Source organism: Tachypleus tridentatus, chromosome 7 (assembly GCF_004210375.1).
Source record: "Tachypleus tridentatus isolate NWPU-2018 chromosome 7, ASM421037v1, whole genome shotgun sequence".
Classification (NCBI taxonomy): Eukaryota; Metazoa; Arthropoda; class Merostomata; order Xiphosura; family Limulidae; genus Tachypleus; species Tachypleus tridentatus.
The window spans coordinates 182,726,193-182,745,384 of record NC_134831.1 but is presented as its reverse complement, the minus strand read 5'-3'; the positions used below and the strand labels follow the sequence as shown (position 1 = coordinate 182,745,384).

Sequence of the window (19,192 nt, the reverse complement as noted above, 5' to 3'; positions counted from 1 at the left end):
TTCAGTATTAACCTACTTAATCTGAATTTTATATATAATACATAAATACTCCTTCGAGTAGAAGAGACATCACCAACTAGAAAACATCGGGCGGAGCAACTTGAAAAGATAATATTAGCAACTGTGGACCAAGTGCTACTACCATGACGGTACTTAAACTAAATCATCAACAATATGGTATTATTCTATGCTCCTGTGGAAGGTAAGAAACCCATGATATGCTCGCGTGTCGTAAGTGTATCAATACCACAAACTTCTCCCATGAATTCGTCTAAGAGTATTAATGTATTTGAGTTCAAATTCATTGCAAGAATTATCGAAATGTAATATGAATTATGCCTGCATAAAACTCTAAAATGCTGGGACTGTGTTAAAAGAATTATTGAAAACCGCCCAGTCATTTCGTTTGTTTGTTTGAAGTTAGATTACAAAACTACACAAATGAGCATTTGTGCTATCCCCACCATGGGTATCGAAACCCTGTTTCTAACGTTGTAAGTCTGCAGACATAGTCAATATGTTAAAGGGGACCCAGTCATTTTGAGCGACGAGGTTTAAACCAGAATCACTTATAATTATCATTAATTTACCTGCTTTATGAATTAAAAGTATATTATTTGTGTTTGTTAAAATGCATCACAAAAGTTACCTTTTAGTTTTTTGTTTTTGTTTTTAATAGGCATTGCATCCTCTATTTTGTAATACTCTCTCAAGGCAAAATCGTGTGAGGTTTAACAAATACGCTACAGAACCAAATTAATGAATAATAATCCAAGCGTTTTTAAAACGCTCACTATGCAAATAAAACAATCGAAAGTTTATATAATAACAACTGAACCCATAACAGAAATTTATAATTTTGTTCTGGTTCGAATCCCTGTCGCACCATACATGTTCGCCCTTTCAGTCGTGGGGGTGTAATAATTTGAAGGTCAATCCCATTATTCGTTGGTAAAAGAGTAGCCCAAGAGTTGGCGGTGGGTGGTGATGACTAGCTGCCTTCCCTCTAGTCTTACACTGCTAAATTAGTGACGGCTAGCGCAGATAGCTCTCGTGTAGCATTGCGCGAAATTCAAACCAAACCAGACAAACCATAATTTTATTATAGCCAACAAAAAGAATACGTAAATTTTAGTACGGATGGGAGAGTAATTGGTGAAATTTGTCCCTCAAACTTGAAATTCATATAAGCTAGAAAGTTTGATTTCATAAACTAATTATGTAACAAAAATCTTCTGGTATAAAATGTAAGAGTATCATGACTGTGCTCTTAGGTGAAACTGTAAGATAGATTTCTAAAAGTAATTCTTACTGCTTTTTATTTTACTTTTCAGGAAATTGATAAATGTGAATGGTAACTAATAAAACATAAAAGAGACATTGGTTTGGTTTAAAATATATCGGTTGGAGCCTCGTATTTAAAGATGGCTGCGAGTAGAAGAGGTTGTTATTACACTGTTACTTATTAATAGTATATGATCTAAGCGTAACGTTGATTACGTTACGAAGGAACGGAAATTAACTTACAATACTCAATTTGATAAAGAAGAGGACGAATGTAAGATTAGAGTAATGAGCTTTTAAAATTAACGTACAAGTCTACATTTGGCAAAACTGTCAAATAATAAATAGCAATTTTGTTTTTGTCAGGTATTCACTGTTACAATACGTAATAATTTAGACTTAATGTAGATATAGAAACTGTTATTTGTTAGGGCACGTTTGAAGATGATTCTAGTTTAATGAAAAACTTAAAATTTAAAAGACACTGTTTCAAAGCAAAATGAAAAAGATCGTTAATACAACAAAGAAAAAAATTTAAATATACTGTAATTTCCAAAATGCAAGAAGAAAAACAAATAAGAAAAGGGTAAAGTGATGTTTTAATTTTCGTTTACTTACAGTTGATGCCAGTTATTATAAATAATGCTTTTAAAGTAATAAAGTACAAAATACAATTACATAACATTCTGGGAGCAATTATAATTGGAATGAAATACTGTTCAACAATTAAAACTAGTACAAGTATAACCTAAATGTTTGGAATTCGCAACGTATCAGGTTATTATAATTTACTGAACAAAAATGCAGATAAATCATTTATCAAAAAATTATGCTTTAGTGAATCATTAAACTGGTAATGATAATAGTATCTATTTATATCGCATATCTACCTTTGCAGACTGCATGCTATAGTAGCACCATTATAAGCTTATACTATGCTTTGCCTGATGTGATGTTTAGTGTTAGTTGGAGTTTTGTGGTTTTGATACTTTGGTTAGTTGTGGTGAGGAAAGACTTAAAAGGCCAAATATCCTTTTATCCCTTGATTTTCTCAAGCAGCGAATAATAAGTTTATGTAACGTATGAATGAAGGTAGGGACCATTTAGTCAATCGAGGCTGTTCCTATATACTCACCCTTCAGAAAAATAAAAACATAAACACTTTATTTTTTAGGATACTGTAATTTCCCTGTTTCAACTTTTTATAAAGTGTCAGCCTTCACAAATGCCATCAGCAGGTTCTTCATTAAGGAGATAATACTTTTAACTGGAGCTTAAGCTGTCTCTTTCCACATTTTCAATATTATTGATTGTTATTGCTTATAATAATTTTGAATATTTAAATCTCTACTCTCTCTTTTTTTTTTTTTAATTGTATTGTTTAGTTAGTGCATTAAGTTAGGACTAACCTGTTTCTTCTGACGTGACTAAACCTCATGGCCCATCACACTAGGATTACAGTAATAGGTAAAGGTGTGGATTTTATAGTAGTAATTGATATGATGTGTATCTAAATATTGGTGCTTGTTGTAGCAACAGTTCATTACAAAGTTTGACAGCTTTGTCTCTAATTTGTTATTTTTGTTACTAACATTGTCTTATTTAAGTATTTCATACTTTACAGTGCTTTTTTAGATTGTTAGGTTTGATCAACTAAACAAACTGGCAAGAGAAATAAAACAAAGTTAATAACTATCCATTTCATTGTTCTTAATATATGTTACTTTGCATGTAATGTTTCAGATAAAATAAATACATCATGTAGTACTAATTACTCATCTTTCTTTATTAAATCATTAATAGTTAGTAAAAATAATTAATTAGAAAATATTATTTTTACTGTTTACTGAAACTGTCATATTTCATAAAGATAACATAAATTGTAGCGTACTGAATCAGATGATACCTCAATATTATTATATCATTACACCTTAAGAAATAAAACAATTTAGTAATTAGCAGTTTATTTTCAAGCATTATCATTTTTGTTTCCTTTATAATTGGAGAATGACAGAGTTTATTGTTAGTTTATTATGTTGGATCAGCTTTATTAATGTCTTGTTTTATGTTATTCTGGTCTTTTTTAGTGTGTTTTTTATCAGTTCATTATAATATGTCATGAAGAAGCTGGGTGCATAGTTTTTGTTTACCTGATATTTTATAGGTGCATTGAAGAATGATTAGAAATTTGTGAAATTATAGAAGGATAAAAAAGGAACTTGTTAGTCAATTAAGGATGTCCTTTCCAGCTGTCAACTGTAACCACCCTTTGGTACTTGTGTATTCATCCACTCATTTTGTTGGACTCAGTTAAATTTTCTTCCTCCACCACTATAGAAGACAGCTCACTCCAAAAGCCAATCATCCTGTTCAAAGAGTAATACTGTCTAAATGGTAGACAACTCCCACACTACCAAAAGTTGAATTTGTGACCAGTTTTCCTGTTGTTTTCACTGCTAAACACCAAGAAGTTTTATGGATCTATATTATTTACACCCATAATAATCTTAAACACCTCGATCAAATACCCTCTCCAGAGAAAACAAGTTTAGAGATTTTAGTCTCTCTTATAGGACAAGCCCAGCATCCCAGGTATCATACTAGTGGCTCTTTTTTGAACTTTCTCTAGCAATTAAATGTCCTTCTTGAGGAAAGAAATTCAAAAATATATACAGTACTCTAAATGGGACCTTACAAGTGATCTGTACAGTGAAACAATAATATCCCTTGTCATGCATATTCAGTATTCCTATAGATACTACCCATTAACCCTATTGCTAGCTACTGTACACTGTTTAGATGAGTTAAGTAAGTTTTCAACCACAACACCAAGATCTTTTTCTTTAACTGCAATATTTATGTAATTTTATTCAATCTTATTGCCATGGGATACCTTTTACTGGCCATGACAAGGTTTTAGTGTCTTCTATTTCATGTTATTAGTTTATCATCTTTGATGTATTGTTGAAAAGTAAAAATTATTTAATATAATTAAATACTGTTAGTATAAAAAATAGAGTTAACTTTCATTGACAAGTGACAGCAAGGAAAACAAATATTAAGTTATGTACTTCTTGTTTTTCATGTTTATTCTTTATTGTTATTATGAAAGTAACTAAAATGTAAAAATAAGGATATTTTTAGGTTAGCCAAGATTAAATTAGGTAAAATAAATAATTATAATAAAAATGTTTCAAGAGTCATACATGTGAACTGCTTGTAATATATTCTGTGTAATGTAATTTGAAGATCCAGGACAATGTCTCACCTTCATTATTGCTGACTCTTTCTTTAAAATAAACTAACTTTTGATGTTGCATTCCTATTCATAAATACTGAGTTTTGCAAGTATTTGGTACTTTGTTGAAACAATTTGGCCTTACTTTGATAAAGCATAAGGTGCGTACTTCGTGAAAAATTGTAACTATGAGACTTCAATGTGTTAATCAAATGAAGTTGACCACCTAAATTTCTGTAATTTTTATAAATATTCAGGATGTGTTTTTGAACAAAGTTTGGATTATGGCAAATTGCTTTAAGTTTTTCATTACATGAATTGAATCATCATATTTTTTGTTTTGTCTTCAGACAATTTTTTTTTGTATGTCTTTTGCATTTCTTGTATTCGACTGAAAAATGGGTTTGACAATTGTTTTATTGAAATAGAACCATAACATGCTAATTTTAAGGTGTTGAAGATTTTACAACAATGTATAATTTTTAATCTGGAAAAATACAAACTGTAATTACCAAATTACCTACATAATTAGATTCTCACTTGGAATGAAACAAATCTAAAATTAAAAGCAAACAAACTTTCAAGATGTCTTCCAAAGATTGATAAAGGTAAATAAAATGGTAGACTATGTGAAAAATGTTTGGGTGAGGTATTGTTCATACTCCATAATTTGATATTGTAATATGAGATGTGCATTCCCCAAATGATTTACAACTTGTACTGACACAGATAGTAGTTAGACATGATTCAGAGGGCAAAAACATTTAATTATAAATCATTGCATATTGTTACAAGTTTAAAGCCACATATGGTAAATGAATGTAGTTTTGTGCTACATTACAAGTCATTCTAGAGAGAAAAAATAGTAATTCAAATTTATTTTGATGTGTTTTTTGAAAGGGGGTTACAAGATCAGTCAAATTGACCAACCTTGTCTAGAGTTAGAGTATATAAAATAACAGATAAAGGTTTACTAAAAACAAATATTTTAAATATATTTAGGAAGTTTTGAAGATTACACAAGTGAAACTAAGATTTTTGAAATGAAGAAAAGTACATTTAATCTTAACGTGAAAAATCACTTTGTACATGATTTATTGAAAACATACTCAATACATTAGTGGACAAATCTTTAGTTTATTAAAACTATTCACTAAAAATATTTTCTGTATGTGAAAGACTTGTAATGTTAACTGAAAGGTTGCCATATTTTGTAGATATACTATATTGAAAGTTAGTAGTATTAAATCTATAAAGACTTTAAATGAGTACAGAGTTAAACATCATCTGTCGTGTTTTGTCCTAAAGCATCAAATAATCTAAATCTCCCTGTAAGTCTGCAGCCTCTTTTATATAATTAGCTACCCTAAAAATATATTTTCATCTGAAAACTATAAAATTTGGTTAGTCATTCCAGAGTTAATATCATTAATATATGTTGCACACAGCAAAGGACCCAGCACAGAGTTCTGAGGAACTTGTAGCTGTGATCAAGTCAGATCTAAATCCATTATTATAACTGTCTGTTTTATATGCCCTGGTCAACTTTCTATCCAATTTAATAACATTTTTCCTACACTTGCAGATTTAATTTTTGTAACAAGTCTTTAAGTGAGACACTTTATAAAACACTTTCTGAAAGTCAAGGTAAAGCTAAATCTACAAAACACCCTTCATCAAATTTTGCAGTAATATCCTCAAAGAATGTCAAAATATTTGTTAAACAAGACTTTTCTTTAGCGAAACCATGCTGGCTCTTTGACACTGTATCAAACTGTAGTCATGATGTAGTATAAATTCATTTTAAGTGTTCTAAATTGTTAAGTTTATTTTGTAGGTTAGAGAAAGAGCTTGAGAACAATTAACAATAAAAGCCTGTATTAATTGATCTGACTAAAAATTATTATAAATCTGTTGTTGGTGTTTTAGAAAACCATGATAAAACACTGGATACCATTGTAAGAGATGTACGTGTAGTGCCAAATTGGTATTTTGATAAGTAACGTAGATGAATTTAGCCACTCAATCCTTCAACTATTAAAATTTATAAATATGTAATTATGGTTGATTTATGTACCTGGGAACTCCCTGGTTTTGACTTTGAGCATTTTTAAAATTCCTTTTAGGTGATCTTTGGTTAAAGTAGCTTTTCCTGCAGTGAACATGTTGTTTGTGAAAGTTCTTTAGCATCTAACAAAATTGAAAAAAAAAATTTATTTCATCACTAAAATATCCATTTTACTCCTTGTAAAAACAACCTTTTAAAAAAATATGAAGTAAAAATATAATTGCAGTTTTTCTTGTTGTGTACAGTAAAAGAGCACTTCTGTTTCACATCTTCAGCTTATTAAAATTGTTTACTGGTAAAAGTAATATCTGCTTTAAAATGATTGAACAAGGAGGTCGAGGTAAAAAAAATCAGTAAATTTCATAGTATTACTGAAGATTATATGATCAAGTATTGCAATTTATTAAATTACTATTGATGAAGTAAAATTGACTTAAAACCCCTTAGATATTAATAACAGGCCTAATGGTGCTTTTTTGGTTTGCAGACCCAAGCTGTATTGATGAGTCTTGAATTGGCAAAACAACAGTTCACAGCAAGACTGTACAGCCAATCAAAGAATTTATTGGGCTGCTACATCCCATGTTTTTTTGTTAATTCCATTTCTGTTGAAAAAGAAGAGAAAAATATTTAACACTGCAATGTACTATGTATTTTTAAGAAAATCTCAAGGTCACTGAAATCCAAAAGCTCCTAGATGTATTGATGTGTCTTTAATAGGTTTTAAATACTAAAACAAAAATAATTACCTTTCTTAAATTTGGGGCTTGATTCTCAAATGAAATAAATTATCCCTGTTTTTTTTCTCTCTCTCATTTTCTTTTGTTATATTGCTATGATAAACTAATTATTTATTTATTTCATCAAAGTAACAATTTTCTAGTCCTTTGAATTTTTGCAGTTGTATGAGTTAAGTGTACAGGGTGTCCAAAAAGTGTGGAACCACAGGTACTTCAACAAAGTTTACAGAATGTGTTCTACGTGCTGTCCTCATAATTCAAAACAATTAACGGCAGGATTGACTTGACCATATACTTTGATAACACTATAATTAGTTATGTATCTAAAATTGAGAAAAATTGCAAATAATCTATGGTTTTAGTTTTTTTTTGGACACCCTGTATAGGGTTTTTGTTTGTGTGTGTTTGATTGTTTATGCATATTACTGGATTATTTTATTGTGTTGGCATTGATTATTTATATTTTCCCATTATGATGGTACACATTAGTATCAAGTGGTATTTGTAGTTTATCTTATTGTAAGTAGAATTAGAGAGATTTGTTAAATTTGAATTGAAGGTGACTCTTACCTGCATTTAACTTTATTTTCATCTTAAATAAAAGGTCATTGCTCTGTATCTTGAACTACTTTATCTCAATCACTTGCATTTTATGAGGTTGTTTTAATCATTGGCAGTGTCATCAGTACTGTGATGTAATAGTTATGTTGTTGTCATTGAAGGTTAAATAAATGCTTTAAAGTAACAAATATTTGTACATCAACTTTAGATTTTATATATGTATTTACTTGTTGTATTCATATTAAACAACTTAAAAGTGCAGCTTTTATCTTCAAAATAAGTATCCAGAATAGAAATGAAATTGATTTTATGTATTAACCCTATTCAGTAAAGTGTATATATTTTTTCAGGAATGCTAATTACTGTACAAATACTTGAATATCTGAAAACACATGTAGAATGTCACTAATAAAAAATTTTGTTTTCAGTTTCAGCATTTACTGTTTGCTAGTGTGATTTGAATTCAACAATTGAAAGGATTTCTGTTCAACTCTCACAATGAAAGGATATTTAATTTTTGATAATCTGAATGATTTGATCTTCATAAAAACTGATCATTCAATGAAGAAGCATCTACAGAGAGCTGCAGCTCAGAATGGCTTGGTTGAAACCAATGTAAGTGTTTTTTCATGGTAGAAAATAAGTAGCAATGGTTTTTGATGTACATATCTCAGGATGACTAGTATTGGTATTAGCACTTTTACTATTAAAGCAGAGATTAATCTTAACCTAAAGATGACCCAAGAAGGTCAAAACATTGTTCTCTGCTTTATTAGTAAAAGTGTTAATACCTATACCAGCTATTCTGAGATATATTTTTACTTCAAGTAGGTTTCTCATCATCATGAAGCAGTAGTTTTGGTTCCACCTGTCAAGTTATCCTCTCTACTTTGATTGCTTAAAGCATTGTCACAACATTTGAAAATGCAAATTATAGATTGACAGTTCTACAGTGTAACTTTGTTCCAGGCAGAAAAGAATGTTGGATATTGATAGTAAATGACACAATTTTTATTCATTCAATAATCTAGGAATGCTTTATTTAAAACAAAAACTCTTTGCCTTTCTATGTACATATTTTTTTTGTACTTCCTAAACTAGTGGATTCTAAAGTGTGTGTCAAAATACATTAATACACAAGAGGTTATGTGAGAGTTTTATCATGTGAATAATAATTAAGAATACAAAGAAAAATGTTTTATGTGACAGAAGGGTTGTTGTCAATGGAAAAAGTTTAGGAATCATTATTGTAAATATTTATAGCACAAAAAATAGATTTATATTCAAGGAGACTGTAAAAGTAAGCTAGCTGGTTAAGACTGCTTCACAACAAATATACACACACACTGCTGGCCAAAATCTTAAGGCCAATGAACAAAGAAAAAATATGCATTTTGTGTTGTTAGACTCAACCACTTTTTTGAGTAGAGCTTCAAAAGATGAAAATAAGAGAAGGGAAAATAAAAATAAAAACCTTTTTTAGCATATAATAAGGAAAATGTGAACACTATGAAATTAGCATAAGTACTAGCTGGTCAAAAGTTTAAGACCACACCAAAAAGAAGTCCTAAACAGGAAAGGAAATGCCTAGTAAGAGGACTCAGTAGTGAGTTGCACTGCCATCATTGCAAATAACTTCAAACATTTGATATAAGCATTTGCATAAGGCTAGCTGGAATGTTTATTCCAAGTGGTGAAGATGGCTTCATGAAGATCATGCACTGTTTGGAATTGACGTCCATTTCTATAGACTTCCCTTGCCATCCACCCCTAAACATATTCAATGGGGTTCAGTTCGGGCGAACATGCTGGATGGTCCAAAAGAATCACGTTATTTGCCATGAAAAAGTCCTTTGTCCTGTGGGCATTGTGGATTGCAGCATCATCCTGCTGAAAGATCCAGTCATTTCCACACAAGCGAGGGCCTTCAGTCAATAAGGATGCCCTCTCAGACATGCCAGTATAGTCTGCCACTGTTTGACGCTTCTGTATAATCTGAAGCTTCATTGTTCCATGGAAGGAGAAAGCACCCCAGATTGTGATGGAATCTCCTCTACTGTGTCGTGTAGAAAATGTCTCCGGTGGGATATCCTTATCGTACCAGTAATGTTGGAAGCCATCTGGACCATCCAGGTTACATTTTTTTCTCATCAGAGAACAAAATCTTCATCCACTTTTCTATGTCCCATGTTTGGTGCTTCTCAGCAAAGCTTAACGGAGCTGTTTCGTGGTGTGGAAGGAGGTGTAGCTTTGAAGATGTTTATGGTTTTTAAACCTTTCTCTCATAGATGCCATCTTATTGTTCTTGAGCTGCATTCTGCATCTGTAGGGCCTTAATCTGGTTCGACAATCAACTGGTGTCTTGTCTGATAAACCATTGAATCCTCCTGCTCAACGCTGGCGAAATTTTCTCGGGCCAACCACTTGAAATTCTCGCTCTGTATCCCTCAGGGTCTTTTAAGAAATTTGCAACAGCAGTTTGACTATGCCTAATCTCACCAGCAATGGAATGTTGAGAGAGACCTTGCTTTTGCAGCTCAACAATTCTACCATGTTCAAAATCTGTCAACTTTTAAGCTTTTGCCATGCTTTTACCCAATGTAACACAGGAGATGTCAGTGGGAGATGTTGACAATGCTAATGCTTGAACACGTGTTTACCGATTGATGCTTTATTTCAGTATGGTCTTAAATTTTTGACCAACTTGTATTTTGGCTAATTTCATAGTGTTCACATTTTCCCTATTAAATGCTAAAACGTTTTTTATTTTTATTTTTCCTTTTCTTATTTTACATCTTTTGAAACTTTACTCAAATAAATGATTGAGTCTAACAATGCAAAATGCATATTTTTCTTTATGTTCATTGGCCTTAATATTTTGGCCAGCAGTATGCGTGTGTGTATATATTAAATGCCTAAAAGTTCTTAAAAAAGGTTTAATTTTTGTGGTAATTTATTTAATTTTTTAGGATGTCATAGGAACCAATAAGTTTTGTAATTATCATTTTCCCAAGTATTTATTGTTGGAATTGTTCAATAAAGTACTTATCTATTTTTAGGACGATTCTGGATCATTTGATTACGTATGTGACGAGACAGGTGAGGACACTCAAGGAGATGTAGACATTAGCCGAAACGTTATCGTGCAGCTGTTTTCTCCACTCGTCACCTCTCAACGTGTCATGCTTGGCCAGTTCATGAACCTTTATACTTTAGTAGAATGTAGTGATGGTATACTAATGGCATTTAAAGAGGTAGATTAGTTTATGTTGATGTGCTGCATACATAATGACATGTTGCTACTTCTAACAAGTAGAATATTTGATATGTAAAAATTAAGATGCCAGTGTTTCTATATTACAACATTAATAAGTAGGAAGGTTTAAAAAATACTACTAGCTCTTCTGAGTAACTGACTATATGTTGTAAGGTGGGGAAGAGTGTAAACAGTTGTTTGGAAGAATACATTTTTTTGTCATTGTCAATTTTTTAAAAATTAGTCTTATTTGTTGATTTTTTATTATTATTATTTACTACTAAGATCCTAAGAATGTACTCTGTACTTTCTGTGAAAAGATAAATTGTTTTAAATAAAAAATTCTGGTGTTGAACTAAAACATTGAAAGGAACTTTAGTAAAATTTAAAACTTAAAAGACAGAACACGAATTTGGAACAGAAACATCATACTTTAACTTTCTACAGTCTTTTTAATATAAGTATATTCATTTTTTCAACTCGTATTATTAAAGATTAAAATGTTTTTTCCACCTTCACCCTTCCAGCAATGTTATTTTATATAAAAGATTGTTTTTGTTTGAGAGTTTGAAATATTGTTTCTTTTAGTACTTGGGATTCTTGTTCATTTGTGTGGGAACTCTGAAAGAAGATACGAAGTTGATATTGGAGAGAAGATTACACATATTTTTGGTATCTGTTAAACTGTTGTATGGACCTGCTGTTCACCTGTGAGTAGAGTATTTTTACATGAATTAACAACATTGATATGAATCATTAGAACGTTGGGTTGTTAATGTGTGTGAGGTTATACCATTAACTTAATTGTATGTGCTGAAATATTTCTTTTTATTCCTGCATGTAAGCCACATGAGTATTGGTTACTTTTGCATATGTGCATAAAACAAAATTGTCTTTAAAATGTGGAATGAAATTTTGTTCATAATTTTCATCTCATTTGAATGTAGTTTTATATCCCACCTTCCATTAGGATTTTGTCAACAGTGAAACACATTCAGTAAAAAAGCTAGATGATTTAACTGATCACATGTGAGGTTTAATTATATCAATTAATGTCACATAATATGTTAATAAAAACTGAAAGTAAATTGATTAATATCATAAAAATGACCAACTATAAAAATTCTAAATTGACCAGTTCTATTTAGTAATGTGATAGTGGAATTGATCATGTTATAACTAGGAAACCTCAAGGTAAAAAATGTAATATATTTTAACTTCAAAGCCACCAAATATTAGTTTGTTTGGTACTCCAATATTTTATAATAAATGAATTTTGGAAGGGAAAAGTTAGAACTCCACAAACAACACTCATTGTCAAGATTTGATCAGAGATGATAAAATGTGTCAAATTGTTAAAAGGTAAAAATTTGTATCTCCGATAGTGGCAGCTATAGCTAGTAATAATAAGTAGTATAAAAATTGCTGATGGTATGATATAGTACACAGTTTTATGTACTTTCTAAAAACACACAAACTGGATCATACATGTACATTTACATTTAAATAAAAAAATGTACACACTGACAACCATTCATATATTTTTATTATGGTTTTGGGAAAATAGTCAAGAGCTTTATTACGTTTTATTGTAAGATTTTAGCTATTCATTTGAGTAAAAATACACTAAAAAAGAAGTTTTTCGTGGAAGGATGTAATTGGTTCAGTTTGGTTCTATATTTATAAAACTAACCTCTCAGTAAGCATGCTTGAAATAAGAACAAAAATTTAATAAAATAATCCAAGCTTGTGGTAAGATGTATCTATCATGAAGAACAAGCACAAGTCTACAGAAGGTTGATCCCCTGTTGGCTCAGGAATAAACCTGAAAGGTTACGATACTGAAATCCTGTTTTTATGTTCATGGTCAACACAACACAGATAGCTCATTGTGTAGTTTATAACTGACAACAAACAAAAAGTCATAAAACTGAAATTAAGTACTTGGTAAACTTAGAAGAAACTCTTACATGGTCTTATGAGCAATATAAAAATGTCTATTGCATAGTTATCTTAAGAAAAGGAAGTTGCAAACATCGCACATTTTAGATTTTCCAAATATTAAACTTAATATGAAATAACGACTCTTCCTTTTTTTTTCTTAAAAAGATGGCAGAATATTTTGAATAGAACAATGATAATTACTGCCTAATGTCAGTGTGGTTGTAATTTGGTTCATGTAGTTTTAAATATTTGTTTGTTTTTTGAAGTCTTAGGGATGACTATGTGGGGAGCAGTAGAAAGGTTATGATCCTTACAGAGATCTTTGATAAGTGGGATGAGCTGAGATTATGCGAGCAGTCCTTTCTTGTGGAGGTAAGTATAAGATATTCCTAACTTCTGTTAACTTATCTTAGGTACAAGTTATCAAAAAAACAACTTCTGATACGGTCTTATCACACAAACTTATCTTGATTTTCTTTCTGCCCTCTAAGCATTGTTAAAAAGAATTTTGTGCTCAGTGCACCAGTCTTTATACCCCATCACTTTTGTACCACTACTGAATATGTAAACATCATATGGTTATTCTCTGCCAACAGTATTATGCCACCTACATTCGCACAGCTAACTCCCTCTGCTGGCCTTGCTCAGTCCTTAGTTTTGCAGTTGGCACAGCTTCATTTAGATGTTTGTTTTGCATTTAGCCATCATTTATAATTGTGCTTCTTTGCCAGTTCAATTTTTTTCAAAAATTTTGTTTTACTTTGTCTGCATTCAGTTGTTTCATTTTTTTTTTCATTTGTCTCTTGTTACTAAATTATATGATAACTTTTAATTTGCAATTCAGTTACAATTGACAATGCAACTGGTACCAGTTTTTAAGAATCATGTTTGGCTTTATCTGTAGAGAAGGTATAGGCCTTAATTTGTTGAGAGCTAGATTATATATGGTTGACAGTTTTTAACTTGACAATATTGTTGAGGAAGAAGACAATTTGTATTCTCTTGTTATGGTACTTTATTATTTTGGTCTGCCACACTGTACATCTCTTCAGAAGAAAACTTTACTTTTCATGTTCATTTCTACAGTTGGCTACTCAGGTCGATGCATATTCAGTTTTCATCATGCGTATGAGATGCGAGTGATTTTGCTATTACTCTTTTTCCTTCTGCAGTTGTTGTGCATCCACATCTTTCAATTTGGTACAGGTTTGTTGTTTTCCTATTTTATTCCTGTTGCTTCAAGATCTCCTGGTGGATTGATTTTTTTTTTATAACTTTTACACTTTGCAACTTATTGCAATACCTATCATAGGCATAGCTCAAATGCCTTTTGTGTGGCATTATCCTTGTTTACACTTGGGAGGTTTAAATATTTCACATCATCAGTACTCTGACTTTTGTAAGTTAGACATTTATGTGTTCTTTGTTGTCTAAGTTAATATAGATTTATTGTAAGCTAGAGATTGATAATTACTTTGTTTTCTAGGTCATTTTTGTCATTTTATACATTCATAATTATTATGTGCATTGTAGACTAGGTCAATTTCAATGGTTTCTATATGTTTAAACAGTTTGTACTTTACATATCATTTCCTAGTAGTAACATCTAATTCATGGTTCTGTCTGAATATACATGTGTCTGTGTGTGTATATATATAGACTTCATTGTTGACAAGTATGTGCCTTATGATCCTCATGTTTGTCAGTGTAAGACTTACATTTTTTTTATTTGATATATTTATGACATGTCCATTTCTTTCTAATTCATAGGGCTGAGCTTTGCTTTGGCTACATTTACCATGTTCTTGATACGAGACACCAATTTTTTTTCTCATACTGTACAATTCAAAATATATTCCCACAGTACCCAGTAAATACCTGTTTATAGCTAGAAATTCAGTGTTTCAGGCCTTACTGTTTGGACTAACCTTGACTCCTTGTAAGTTTAGGTAGGTTGTATCTTTTGCTTAAAATCTTCACTTGATGGATTTTTGTACTCATTATAAAATGGACTATTTGGGTCCTGCTTACTTCTTTTCATTCACAGTCCAGACATCATTCTCATCTGTTTCTACAAGCAGTAGCATAGGTGGGATTTCTGGTAAAGGTGGAGAAATCTGTTCTTACTCCTTCTCACTATCTTGTTCATTTGGGGATTTTCATCAGTTCTGATATTAGTTGGCACAGTCTTTTTATTTTTGGGATATGGTGCAAGCAGTTCACAAGGCCCTTGCCTACATCTTACAGCTCAAGAGGTTTTGTTTCGTTTGGGAATGTGGGCTTTCTTGGAAGCTCTCATTCCTATGGGTCAAGCTCATACGTACTCCCTTCAGTGGACACTTTTTGAACAGAAGAACTTTTGTCTGACCTGCATTGATGGCTAGATAGGGACCAAACCAAGATGAAGGTTCCACTTTTTTCACCTGTTTGGATTTACATCTGTTTACGAATACATTTTTATAGGTTGGGGTGCTCACCTTGAATCTCAGGAGATTTCCAGTTTTGAGTCATTTGTAGAGTCTCTTCTCCATATCAACTTTTTCAAACTTATGGTGGTTCATCAAGCTTTGTCCTACTTCTTTACTGTCCTGTGGGGAAGGGTGATTATGGTGCATTTTGACAACTCCACAGTGGTCAATTATATCATCAAACAAGAAGGTACCAAATCCAGGTCTCTTTTCTCTCAGACCTTGAATCTCTTTTTTTTGGGCCAATAATCACCATGGTGGTCTTAATTTGCCAGGTTCCAAGTTTCATAAATCTGGTTGTAGATTGTTTATCTTAATCCAACAAGGTTCAATCCACAGAGTAGTTCCTCTATTCACAGATGTTTTGGTAGTTGTGTTCTCAGCTGAGAGTACCTCATATTGGTGTTTTTGCCACCCAATGGAGCTTAAAACTTCCTTCCTTCTTGGTCTCTTGTTTCACACCCACTTGCACTGGAAGTAGACAAATTCAGACAAGATTGAATAGTTTGTCACATTTATACTTACCCATCTGCTAAACTTCTCCCCAGAAGTATATCCTTAATCCAAACCCAGAGATGCCAACCATTATTATTTGAGCGTAATCATTATGATTTTGATGTATACATTACGACTATATGCTCATACAGACAAATATTACAACTTGTTACAATTCCCAAATTATTATATATTATATAAGCCTCTATAATAAAGTAATAAATTGTTCCCCCAGGGTTTGAAAGGGGTGAAAAGAAAATTTCTAGTGAGATACAAGTAAATTTTGATAATAAATAAAAGACATAGTCCAAATGGCTACTTGCGATAATTATGTTTGTGGTTGAAATAATAAAAAATATTTGTATCTTCGACATCTACCAGTAGTTTGAGTGCAGTGCTTCTCCATACTGGGTACGTGGGGGAATCCATAGTTATGTCATCAGCACTTGTCAGCCAATCAGCACTTTCATAGATGGGTATTTATCATTTTCTAAGACGCATGGAAACACCAATGCGATAGTTCACAAGATAGGAAAAAAAGAGGCCTCGTTCACCAGATTGTCTTGTTTCTGGCAAATCTAAAAGGACTAAAACTGTGAATCAAAAATTTAGGAAAGAGTATAGTGCAAAACATCCAGTCATTGCATGAAAAGTCAGTGCCATCATGCATTTTGTACAGTTTGTCACATCGATATTTCTGTGGCGCATGGCAAGATAAACGATTGTTCCAGACATACAAAATCAGCATCTCACCAACAAAAGGCTAAGGCAAAACGATGCAGATAACGACATTTGTGAGTAAGAATTCAGAATATGAAACCATGAATACAGAAGTGATGTTCATGCAATTTGTCATTACTCATAATTTACCCCTAGCTGTAGCCGGTCATGCAGGACATCTATTCAGAAAAATGTTCCCAGACTCTGATATAGCGAAAAAATATGGCTGTGCTAGAACCAAAACTACAGCCATTGTACAAATGTTGTGTTGTGAAGATGACAAAATGATTTCAAGCATACTTACTAACAGTGTTTACAGTTTAGGCACAGATGGATCCACAGACATGGATGACCCAAGACTGTATCTAGTGGTTGTACGATATTTTGACCCTTTGCTTGGAAAAATTGTTTGTTCTCTTTTGACAATGGTGGAATGGAAAGAAGCTTCAATGGGAGAGAATATTTTCAAGCTTTTGAACCATGACCTGACAAAGGAAAATTTCATGGGAAAACTGTCTCAGTTTTTCTTCAGACAATGTCTCAGTTATGTCTGGTATAGGTAAAGGTGTGATGGGACACATCTCAAGACGACAGCCTAGCATTTACTTCGTGGGCTGTGCATGTCACCTCATGAATATTGCTGCCCAGAAAGCTTCCAGAGAACTGCCCTGCTTTTTTTCTTATATATTGATAGATACCTACTATTTTCTGGACAAAAGTGCTAGCAGAAAACAACATTTCAAAGAGTTTCAAGGATTGTATGACAAAGAAACAAGAAGAATTCTACAACTTGTAAACACAAGATGGCTATCACTTGGGGTGTGACTCAACAGAATATTGGACATTTGGAAGCCATTGAAGAAGTATTTTCACTGTGAAAAGGAAAAACTAGATTCAAAAGGATCTAAACGTGCAGCTCAGTCAGGCAGTAAGACTTTAACAGTCAGGATATCCTCTTAGTCACACAGAGACACAGTCAACACGGTCTCTCAGCCACACAGGGACACAAGACAAAAGTCTCCAAAAGCAGACAAAGAATCATTTGATATAACTCAATGTATGTTTAGGCAGTCTGACCTTGAACTAAAGAAGAGACAATCAATGAAAAAATGAGAAGAAAACGAAAGCTAGCAAGGAAGTAACCAAGAAAAGTTATGTGCTGAGCAAGTTAGATAAGTTAACAGTTTTCTTGGACAACAAAATGAATTTGTTATTTTGTCTTTTTCTTCAGTCTGCAATTCCTCTATTTGAGCCAGCCAATTTGATATTGCAAAGAGAAGAACCTTGCATACACATTATGCATAGAACTCTGATTATAGAAGTTAAAAATATACTTGTCAGATAAATCAAGCCAGAATATCTTGAATGCAACATCAAGATAATTGACTACAACAATGAATTCTTACACAAATTTCTGATGGAAATGCTGCCAAGGAATACATTGTTAAATATGAAAAGTACCTGGACCTGGTCAGCTTCTACACCAGTGTCAAGAAATACTATATTGCAGCTACAAATTACATGATGAAACATTTCCCTCTAAATGATGAACTTCTGATTCACACAGAGGGTGCTAATCCAAAACTGAAAGTCAGCAAAGATTTCTCTTCTATACGCTTCTTCACAGACAGGTATCTTGTCCTCAATACACATGAGCACGACACTATTGACAAGTTGGAAGGGCAATATTTGAAGTACCAAATTGATACTTTCTCAGAAACTGTCTTTCAGTTGAATGTTGGCAAGTTTTGGGTTCAGCTGTCTACAGTTAAGGATGGAAATGGCAACCAGAAGTATGACATTCTGTGTAGGGTTATGCTTGGAATTCTTGCAATCTTCCATTCTAATGCTGACAGTGAATGTATATTTAGTTTAGTGACTAAAAACAAAAGCAAGTTCAGACCAAACTTGAGCTTCTCAGTTTCGAGCAGTATTATAACACACAAGATGTGTATGGACAATGTTGTTATAACTTTCAACCATCCAGAGACATTCTCATGAAAGCAAAGGCTGCAACAGCTGCAAAACTATTACAATAAGTGTCATAAACATGATATAAACTAGTCCTTACACAAAGGCTTTTTCTGCTTACTGTTTGTGCATGTTCAATGTTGTTTTACCAGTATGTTTGTTACTCTGAACTAAATAAAAGACATAATTTCAAAAGAATTTTTTAAAATTTATGTATTAAATACACAAAACACAGTCATAAATGAGCAATTTATAGCAGTAATAAATAATAATATAATAATAAACAACTTAGAGACATTGGTCAGGCCTAGTAGCCACAAATGATAAAGGGCTCTGTCTACAATCATTACGCTCAGTCATTTGAAATAGTTGGCATCTCTGCAAACGACTCCATCTCTGTTTCTCCAGGTGACTTCATATTGGCTAGCACAGCCATGATACATATTG

The 19,192-nt window shown here is 32.2% G+C and overlaps 1 protein-coding gene across 12 annotated transcripts in view; it reads left to right on the top strand.

Moving 5' to 3' along the window:
- The window catches only part of HPS1 (Hermansky-Pudlak syndrome 1 protein), a 61,449-nt gene that overhangs the window by 15,212 nt on the left and 27,045 nt on the right, over window positions 1-19,192 (top strand). For 2 of the 12 annotated variants that reach the window (XM_076516048.1, XM_076516036.1), the window contains exons 1-5: window positions 1,415-1,650; window positions 8,320-8,506; window positions 10,951-11,145; window positions 11,736-11,857; window positions 13,358-13,463. In XM_076516048.1, coding sequence (XP_076372163.1) covers window positions 8,390-8,506; window positions 10,951-11,145; window positions 11,736-11,857; window positions 13,358-13,463 — 540 coding nt within the window. In that variant the 5' untranslated portion in view covers window positions 1,415-1,650; window positions 8,320-8,389. The other 10 variants (XM_076516040.1, XM_076516044.1, XM_076516045.1 and 7 more) reach the window with 10 other exon arrangements.